The sequence below is a fragment of the Salmo trutta genome, chromosome 6 (genome assembly GCF_901001165.1).
Source record: "Salmo trutta chromosome 6, fSalTru1.1, whole genome shotgun sequence".
Taxonomy (NCBI): domain Eukaryota; kingdom Metazoa; phylum Chordata; class Actinopteri; order Salmoniformes; family Salmonidae; genus Salmo; species Salmo trutta.
This window is the reverse complement of record NC_042962.1, coordinates 50,788,276-50,798,621: the sequence shown is the minus strand read 5'-3', so window position 1 is coordinate 50,798,621 and position 10,346 is coordinate 50,788,276. Positions and strand designations below refer to the sequence as shown.

The window sequence follows — 10,346 nt, the reverse complement described above, 5'->3', positions numbered from 1 at the left end:
AAATACAGTATTTAAATATATCACATCTGTTTTTGACTGAATTCATCAAAGTACATATCTTGTTTAATTAAAGTTGTTTTTTAAATGGATGTCATTTGAATGCCTCCGTTTCCGTTATTGTACATGATTATTATGATGGATAACATTGGACATGTTTGATCATATCTTTATTCTTTGGTGGTTGGTTGGTTAAAATACTGAGATCTACATCCTATTCCTAAACTGTTCGTCTTGATAAGTAAAAGTAAATCAGATTTATTCAAGTACTTTTTTTGTGGACAAAATATAGCCTAATATGTTCGCTATAATATTTTGCATTAGCAGTAAAACTTTTATTTTGAAATTCATGGGAAAATACTACCGGAAGTTCAACCTGGTGTTGTTCTAATCTTCCTGCAACCGAGTTCACGACCGAACCGCACATTAGAACCTTAAATACCTCAATGGTTAGAATTCATGTTTGCGTTTGTCTATTTGTGAGAAGCTCTTCAACTGTTGAAATATATTAAAATGGCTGATGAAGACAAGCTTCAGCCGTTAATGTTTCTCATGACCTATATGCTGATGAAGCGCCGAAGAGACATAAACAACGCAGATACACAGAGACTCAATGAGGTGAAGAGACGTATCCGCCACAGACAGTACTTCTTCCAAAGGCAGAGGCGAATGCTCATGGTACTGTAATCTGATAAAGCTAAACCAAGCAATTTATATTAAAGTGCATTGGACTGCGTTCCATAAACGAGTAGCTAAACGCACACGCATAGACAAAGCAATAAACTCTGTGTCACATAAGACGTTCAACCATGTTTCTCAAACTTCGAATTTCGAAGTGGTTGTAAACGTCAAATTAAGAAGTGTTTAAGGTTACGTTTAGGCATTAACTCCGAATGGTGAAGGTTTTGGATAGGCTTAAAACTAAAGTCTCAAAAGCAACTTTATATTGCTGGATTCGGACATAGAACATTTTGCACCAGATGCAGATACTTACCAGTCCATAATGACCGAGCAAAACGTACTTTAACAGCGCCCATAAGCAATACATCACGAGGGCATGTGGTATATGGCCAATCAGTGGCAATTTTAGCATGTAAATCTTGGAGGGGAAAACCCCCTTTTTTTTTAGACGCATGGCACAACAGTAAACAATACATTAATTGCACTATAACGGTGACAAACGGTGCCCACAAACTGTTAGGGCCTACAGTGCCTGTGGAAAGTATTCAGAGCCCTTGACTTTTTTCACATTTTCTTAGGTTCCAGCCGTATTATAAAATGTATTTTTTTTAAATGCTCATCAATATGCACACAATTACCGAAAATGACAAAGCAAAAACAAATGTATTTTTTTATTTTTTATAAATTAGCAAAAAATTCTATAACATTTACATAAGTATTAATACCCTTTACTCAATACTTTGTTGACGCAGTGATTACAGCCTCAAGTCTTCTTGGGTATTACGCTACAAGCTTGGCATACTTGTGTTTGGGGAGTTTCTCCCATTGTTCTCTGCAGATCCTCTCAAGCTCTGTTAGGTTGGATGGGGAGAGTTGCGGCACAGCTATTTTCAGGTCTCTCCAGAGATTTTTGATCGGGTTCAAGTCCGGGCTCTGGCTGGGCCACTCAAGGACATTCAGAGACTTGTCCCGAAGCCCCTCCTGCGTTGTCTTGGCTGTGTGCTTAGGGTCGTTGTCCTGTTGGAAGATGAACCTTCTCCCCAGTCTGAGGTCCTGAGCTCTATGGATCAGGTTTTCATCAAGGAACTCTCTGTACTTTGCTCCGTTCATCTTTGCCTCAATCCTGACTAGTCTCCCATTCCCGTCCCTGAAAAACATCCCCACAGCATGAGGCTGCCACCACCATGCTTCACCTTAGGGATGGGGCCAGGTTTCCTCCAGACATGACGATTGGCATTCAGGCCAAAGAGTTCAATCTTGGTTTCATCAGACCAGAGAATCTTGTTTCTCATGGTCTGAGAGTCTTTAGGTGCCTTACGGCAAACTCCAAGCGGGATATTGTACCTTATACTGAGGAGTGGCTTCCGTCTGGCTACTCTACCATAAAGGCTTGATTGGTGGAGTGCTGTAGAGATGGTTGGTTTTCTGGAAGGTTCTCCCATCTCTACAGAGGAACTCTGGAGTTCTGTCAGAGTGACCATCGGGTTCTTGGTCACCTCCCTGACCAAGACCTTTCTCCCCTGATTGCTCAGTTTGTCCGGGCGGCCAGCTCTAGGAAGAGACTTGGTGGTTCCAAACTTATTCCATTTAAGAATGATGAAGGCCACTGTGTTCTTGGGGACCTTCAATGCTGCAGAAATGTTTTGGTACCCTTCCCCAGATCTGTGCCTCGACACAATCCTGTCTCGGAGCTCTACGGACAATTCCTCATGGCTTGGTTTTTGCTCTGACATGCACTGTCAACTGTGGGACCTATATAGACAGATGTGTGCCTTTCCAAATCATGTCCAATCAATTGAATTTACCACAGGTGGACTCCAATCAAGCTGTAGAAACATCTCAAGGATGATCAATGGAAACAGGGTGCACCTGAGCTCAATTTTTTGTCTCATAGCAAAGGTTCTGAATACTTATATAAAAACGCTATTTCTGTTTTTTATTTTTAACTTTGCAAACATTTCTAAAAACCTCTTTTGGCTTTGTCATTATGGGGTTTTGTGTGTAGATTGATGAGGATTTTTAAAATGTATTTAATACATTTTAGAATAAGGCTGTAACGTAACAAAATGTAGAAAAAGTAATGGGTCTGAATACTTTCCGAAGGCACTGTTTATAAAGATGTCTCAACAGCAGAGCTTTCTTTTCAGCACCATGGAGTGAATCCTTACCACCGCTACAACTGGCTATCGACGGAGCCTTGTCTGGCAGCGAAACGGTTAATTTAGCCTCATTTACTGCCTTTAAAAAAAAAAACATAGCTGATATGGCTGACTTGCTTAAACAAAATGTGGTTTCTAATGACATTCGATAATGTATAAACTATGGTATAAGGGGACAACAAGCGGATAAGAGGTCTGTAATTTCGATTAAGACATTAATGAGCGAGCTAGGACGGATGTAGTCAATATTTCTTCAGCACTTTTGAAATGTACAGCGACAGAATTCAGGACATGGGCCGTTCTTACAGTATTCTCCCTGTACACCGTCAGAACTGTAGGATAAATAAAGGGGGCATATAAGCAGACAATGAAAACTCTTACATTATTCAATGATTACATTTCTCTTAAGCAGGCTATAGGCTACATGTGCACCACCAAGTCAGAAAAGTAGGCTAAGTTATTAGGGGGAAAGGGACCAATTTATTAGGGTGAGACACATGGGCTACTAACAGCTTACTGCACAACATGCACTTAGTATTACTTTCTTAGCTATAGTATACATATCTCCCTACCGTATTACATCATTTATGCAGGAGCATACAAGACATTTTTGGACTCACCTTGTTGTGCTGTGCTCACTTGAACAGGAAGGTGGCGCGGCGTTCCTTCTTGGGCACATTTTTGTCATCAAAGTCTGCCATTCTCTGGATTTATGGTTCTTTCAAGACAATTGGGAACTCTGAAAAAAAACAACGTTGAATCATGACATCATTGATCTTCAGGTGGGAACTCGGGCCTCTTTCTAGAGCTCCCTACTTGGAATTCCGAGTTGGATGACCGTTCAAAACCTGGTTTACCCAGTCAGAGCTCGTTTTTTCCCCCAGAGTTCCCAGTTGTCTTGAACTCACTGAAGTCTGAGATTTCCCAGTTCTGAGTTTCTAGTTGTTTTGAACGTAGCAGAAGTCATGCTGGAATGACAGCATGGCCAATGTATTCAACCTTTTCTGGTCCATGGTGTGTTGCGAGTGAATGTTTATCCTTTTAAGCTTGGAAAAGAGACCCTTAAACCCAGACTTGAACCACACATCCTCTCCACTGAATAGCAGGCTTGTGATTGCTTTGAAAAGCTTGCAGTTAGCCACTGATTCCTTCCAAACCACTCATTGTTGAATTTGCGATGTTTATGTCCAATGGCCGATGAGCACCGATACGTTTTATATATAATTTCTATTCATACGGCAAGGTTTGAAGATTGTCGACTTGATTCATGAGGATGACTCATGTCTAGCTTGCTAGCTAAGATTTTTAAAGTATGATGTTGACATGATCAGTCCAATCAAAGCTATGGTAGGTATAATGTGATATGACACCATTTTATCTGTGGCCAATGACCTTGATCCTCATTGGATGGGAACTTCTAATGTAAATCTATGGCAGCACCCAACGGGCTTGAGTTTTCGAGTTCTCCCTGTAGATTTTGCGTTGACGTAGTGTCCCCATGAGTGACAGAACAATGAGCCAATCACGGCGCAACTAGAGAACATTACCAACCCCTATGCTCCGTATTTTCCGCTGGCTGCCCCACCACCACAGAAAGCACTGAGCTAGACTGAAACACCTGCATTTTGGAGCTGCCTTACACAAGAAAGGAAAAACCATGTTTGTATGCGGCTTTATTAACTCAATAAACATTTTTTTTATATACATTGTTTGCAAACTGATATGTGACATGTATTAATGCCGAAATAACATGCAAAACAGGCAACAACAAAAATATATGTACATATACAGTACCAGTCAAAAGTTTGGACACACCTACTCATTAAAGGGTTTTTCTTTATTTTTTACTATTTTCTACATTGTAGAATAATAGTGAAGACATCAAAACTATGAAATAACACATATGGAATCATGTAGTAACCAAAACAGTTTTAAACAAATATTATATATTAGAGATTATTCAAAGGAGTTATTTTCCAACAGTCTTGAAGGAGTTCCCACATATGCTGATCACTTGTTGGCTGCTTTTCCTTCACTCTGCGGTCCATCTCATCCCAATCCATCTCAATTGGGTTGAGGTTGGGTGATTGTGGAGGCCAGGTCATCTGATGCAGCACTCCATCACTCTCCTTGGTCAAATAGCCTTTACACAGCCTGGAGGTGTGTTTTGGGTCATTGTCCTGTTGAAAAACAAATGATAGTCCCACTAAGCGCAAACCAGATGGGATGGTGTATCGCTGCAGAATGCTGTGGTAGCCATGCTGGTTAAGTGTGCTTTGAATTATAAATAAATCATTGACAGTGTCACCAGCAGAGCACCCCCACATCATCACACCTCCTCCTCCATGCTTAGCGGTGGGAACCACACATGCGGAGATCATCCGTTCATCTACTCTGCGTCTCACAAAGACATGGCGGTTGGAACCAAAACTCTCCCGTTTGGACTGATCAGACCAAAGGACAGATTTCCACCGGTCTAATGTCTATTGCTCGTGTTTCTTGGCCCAAGAAAGTCTCTTCTTCTTATTGGTGTCCTTTAGTAGTGGTTTCTTTGCAGCAATTGACCCTGGGGGTCTAATTCACGCAGTCTCTGAACAGTTGATGTTGAGATGTCTGCTACTTGAACTCTGTGGAGCATTTATTTGGGCTGCAATCTGAGGTGCAGTTAACTCTAATGAACTTATCCTCTGCAGCAGAGGTAACTCTGGGTCTTCCTTTCCTGTGGCGGTCCTCATGAGAGCCATTTTCATCATAACGCCTCATGTTTTTTGTTGTTGTTGACTGCATTGACTGACCTTGATGTCTTAAAGTAATGATGGACTCATTTCTCTTTGCTTATTTGAGCTGTTCTTGCCATAATATGGACTTGGTCTTTTACCAAATAGGGCTATCTTCTGTATACCACCCCTAACTTGTCACAACACAACTGATTGGCTCAAACTCATTAAGAAGATAAGAAATTCCACAAATTAACTTTGAACAAGGCACGCCTGTTAATTGAAATGCATTCCAGGTGACTACCTTGTGAAGCTAAACCTAATAACTGGTTGTGCCACCCTCAGCAGCAACAACTGCAATCAAGCGTTTGTGATAACTGACAATGTGTCTTTCACATCACTGTGGAGGAATTTTGACCCACTCTTCTTTGCAGAATTGTTTTAATTCAGCCACATTGGAGGGTTTTGGAGCATGAACCGCCTTTTTAAGGTCACGCCACAGCATCTCAAGCGGATTCAAGTCCGGACTTTGACTAGGCCACTCCAAAACCTTCATTTTGTTTTTTTAAGCCATTCAGAGGTGGACTTGCTGGTGTGTTTTGGATCATTGTCCTGCTGCACAACCCAAGTGTGCTTGAGGTCATGAACTGATGGCCGGACATTCTCCTTCAGGATTGTTTGGTAGAGAGCAGAATTCATGGTTCCATCAATCACAGCAAGTCGTCCAGGTCCTAAAGCAGCCCCAGACCATCACACTACCACCACCACATTTGACTGTTGGTATGATGTTCTTTTTCTGAAATGCTGTGTTACTTTTACGCCAGATGTAACGGGACGCACACCTTCCAAAAAGTTCAACTTTTGTCCCGTCAGTCCACAGAATATTTTCCCAAAAGTCTTGGGGATCATCAAGATGTTGTTTGCCAAAAGTGAGACGAGCCTTTGTTATTTTTGGTCAGCAGGGGTTTTCGACTTGGAACTCTGCCATGGATGCCATTTTTGCCCAGTGTCTTTCTTATGGTAGAGTCATGAACTGAGGCAAGTGAGGCCTGCAGTTCTTTAGATGTTGTTGTGGGTCCTTTTGTGACCTCTTGGATGAGTCGTCGCTGCGCTCTTGGGGTAATTTTGGTAGGCCGGCCACTCCTGAGAAGGTTCACCACTGTTCCAAATGTTCTCCATTTGTGGATAATGGCTCTCACCGTGGTTCGCTGGAGTCCCAAAGCTTTAGAAATGGCTTTGTAACCCTTTCCAGACTGATAGATGTCAATTACTTCGTTTCTCATCTGTTCCTGAATTTCTTTGGATCGTGGCATGATGTTTTGCTTTTTGAGATCTTTTGGCCTACTTCACTTTGTCAGACAGGTTCTATTTAAGTGATTTCTTGATTCAACAGGTCTGGCAGTAATCAGGCCTGGGTGTGGCTAGTGAAATTGAACTCAGCTTTCCAAAAAAATGTGCTTAACCACAGTAAATTAATGATTTAACAAGGGGGGAAATGACTTTGTCACATAGAGCCATGAAGGTTCAGATAGCTTTTTTCCCTTAATAAATAAAAGTATCACTTAAAAACTGCATTTTGTGTTTACTTGGGTTATCTTGGTGTAATATTACAATTTGTTTGATCTGAAACATTTGTGTGACGTGCAAAAATATAAGAAATCAGGAAGGGTGCATATACTTTTCACAGCACTGTGTGTGTGTGTGTGTGTGTGTGTGTGTGTGTAATTTTTTTTGCTAAACAGGTGGGCTCAAAACGGGCCCCACCTGCCCTGAATGACAGGTCACCACTGTGGCCAATATGCCACGGCTAAGGGCTGTTCTTAAGCACAACTCAACGCGGAGTGCCTGGATACCGTCCTTAGCCGTGGTATATTGGCAATATACCACAAACCACCAAGGTGCTTTATTGCTACTATAAACTGGTTACCAACGTAATTAGAGCAGTACAAATAAATGTTTTGTCATACCCACGGCTTTCGGCCAATAAGCATTCAGGGCTTAAACCACCCGGTTTATAATACTGATTTGTATCACTGGTGAAAACAAAGACCCCCCCCCCCTCTCTGTCTCTCCCTCTTTCTCTCTCCAGATGCTGACAGCTCGAGATGTGCGCTGCAGCTGTGACATCCGTACCCGACCCTGGACCAGCACGGAGTGCACTGATTGGTGGGAGCGGGTAGTGATGACTGAGTTCCAGCCCTCTGATTGGCTGGAGAAGTTCCGCATGAGCCGGGAGACCTTCTTCTTCCTTTGTGGCAAGCTGAAACCCCGCCTGGCTCGCCAGGACACCCACTTCCGCCGGGCGCTTCCGCTGGAGAAGCGTGTGGCGGTTGCCCTGTGGCGGCTGGCGTCCAACATTGAGTACCGCACCATCAGTGGGCTGTTTGGCGTGGGCAGCTCCACGGTGTGTAAGTGTGTGAGGGACGTGTGTCACGCCATCGTCACACTACTCCGGCCCGTCTACCTATGCTCGCCCAGCATACAAGAAGTGGAAGACTCTGCACATCACTTCCTATCTCGCTGGGGCTTCCCTCACTGCGTGGGTGCCGTGGCAACCCTCCACACTGCCATCCTCACGCCGTCCGCTAACGTGGCCAACTACGCCAACCCAGACGGGTGGCTCTCTGTGGTCTCCCAGGTAGGACAGGACCTCTGTTGCAATTAATAGCCTGGCCGTTTATTTGCTTCAATCGCTGAACACAGCCAGCTCTTATTAGAGACAGGCTTCTATTTGAGCCAAGTGTCTATTTCTGCTCAATAAAATGTTGAGAAGACTACCACGCCGTGTATTGTGACCAGTATGACCAATATAAACATTAGAATAACATCCTTCGCAGATCAGACTTGCAAAGACTAGGCTGCCTATCATAAACCCCCGATTTTGCAGTTCAGCACCATGGAGAGCGTGTGCCGATAACAATTCATTTAGACACACATTTGCTGAAATGTGAGCTGATGCCCGGCTATTGAAAGGGACAGGTGGCTATTTCAGACTCGGCATTTAATTGAAGTTTTAAAGTATATGGTTGTGTCTGACTGCCTTTCTGTCTGTGAGGTAGTAACATTCATCTGTCTGTCTGTGAGGTAGTAACACCCCTGTCTGTCTGTTAGGTGGCTGTGAATGGGCTGGGTCAGTTCTGGGACGTCTGTGCTGGTTTCCCTGGCAGCACTGAGCCGACAGCCATCTTGCAGAACTCAGCACTTTGGGTGTCGGCCTCTGAGGGCGGGCTGTCACCTGACCCACCCCCGAGCTTCATGGGAAAGCCCCTGAGGTATCATTGATATTATTATTATTATTTCCCTTTTTAGATAGTGCTATCATTATTACTTGTATAAGTATAAGTATGAGCAGCAATAGTAGTCCAGTGCTACAATTATTATTGTTATCCCTCTGGTGACCTGTGTCCTACCAGCTAAATTGACTGAGAGCACATTGTCTTGTCAAGATATGTGTTGTTGGGGGAGCCAGGGTACCCCCTCCAGCCCTGGCTGATGAAGGCCTATTCCAAGAAGAAGGAGGAGGATGATGAGGAGGAAGAAGGGCTCGCGGAGCCCCGGAGGGCCTTCAACCAGGCAGGTTTCATTTTCAACAACACCAAACAGAATCACTCATGGATTAAACTCAAAGTAGTAACGTCTTTTTTTTTAAATCCCAATTTCAGTGAACATTTCAGACGTTTTACACAGTTGTGAGCTAAATTTACACATTAGACTGTAGTAGACCCAGAGTTTTGCTGCAGTAAATCAATAAAAAAATAAAAATAGTTTATCAACATTTAACCTGGTTACTTTGTCTCCTGCTGTAGCGATTTGTGCGGGCGTGGCGTGGGGCGGCGGTGGCGCTTCTTCGCCTGCGGGCGCGCTGGCAATGCCTGAGCAAGAGGAACGACTGCAGCCTGGACGTGGTGCCCACCATGATCCTGGCCTGCTGCATCCTGCATAACGTGTGTGAGGCCCATGGAGATTTGTTCCGGGGGGAATGGCATGGCGAGGTGACCAAGGGTGAGAACCCCCAGCCTGGTCACACTGCGGCCCGCGCCCCCTCTCCCCCTGGAACTTCAGATCACCTCCAGGGTGAGGAGGTCAGAAAATTGTTCTGTGACTACTTCCAACACCCACAACTACAACAACAGGACTAATGGAATGGACAGTGTTGTGATGGGGAAAGACCGGAAAAAAATATAGAATTCTCCACAAGATTCTCACGACTGTATACATAGTCCTGGCCAGCATTCCAGGTACTGTTCCTACAATCTTATCAGCCTGTATTCATAAAGCGTCTCAGAATAGTAGGTGGTGCTGATCTAAGATCAGCTTGGCCTTTTAGGTCATAGTGAACAAGATTATATGGACAGGGGGGACCTGATCCTAGATCAGCACTCCTATTCTGAGATACTTTCTGTATATGAGCCCTCTCTCTCTCTCTCTCTCTCTCTCGTGCAACTCCTCTCCTCTGTTCTGTTAGTGTTTTATTGGTTTTGTTCTGTCGTAGGGGGGTTTTGTGTCTAAATAGTTGTGTAGCACAGTGTTCATGTGCATATGGTGTATATAGTCATGCTTTTTATTGATGCACAAAACAAGTTACATTTTCTGTTCTGTTTGTCACTACATTTGTATCTACGGTTACACTGACATTGTTCTATGCCCTGATTTAAAAAAAAAATGGAACCTTGTTCTAGCTACCTAGTACCTACACTGCACTTTTTGTAGCTGTAAATAAGATCTATGGTCTCCAATCTCCTACTCTCCCTCTACTGGAAGAAATCCTAGGGGAAACACTTCCAGCTAACGG

The 10,346-nt window shown here is 43.5% G+C and overlaps 1 protein-coding gene across 2 annotated transcripts; it reads left to right on the top strand.

Moving 5' to 3' along the window:
- The first annotated feature begins 372 nt into the window (after nt 1-372).
- LOC115196164 (protein ALP1-like) lies at nt 373-10,126 on the top strand. 2 transcript variants are annotated; one of them, XM_029756784.1, is made up of 5 exons: nt 373-615; nt 7,644-8,192; nt 8,666-8,826; nt 9,001-9,127; nt 9,361-10,126. In XM_029756784.1, exons 1-5 carry the CDS (start codon nt 511-513, stop codon nt 9,691-9,693), a joined length of 1,275 nt encoding a protein of 424 aa, XP_029612644.1. In that variant the 5' UTR covers nt 373-510; the 3' UTR covers nt 9,694-10,126. The 2 variants fall into 2 exon arrangements, with proteins under 2 accessions (XP_029612644.1, XP_029612643.1); XM_029756783.1 differs by having other exon boundaries at nt 373-675.
- Nucleotides 10,127-10,346: the final 220 nt, after the last annotated feature.

Coding starts and splice junctions, on each gene's coding strand:
- LOC115196164 (XM_029756783.1), top strand. CDS start 511: ATGGCTGATGAAGACAAGCTTCAGCCGTTAATGTTTCTCATGACCTAT. Junction 8,827..9,000: donor TTCATGGGAAAGCCCCTGAG/GTATCATTGATA, acceptor TGTCTTGTCAAG/ATATGTGTTGTTGGGGGAGC. Junction 9,128..9,360: donor CCCGGAGGGCCTTCAACCAG/GCAGGTTTCATT, acceptor CTCCTGCTGTAG/CGATTTGTGCGGGCGTGGCG.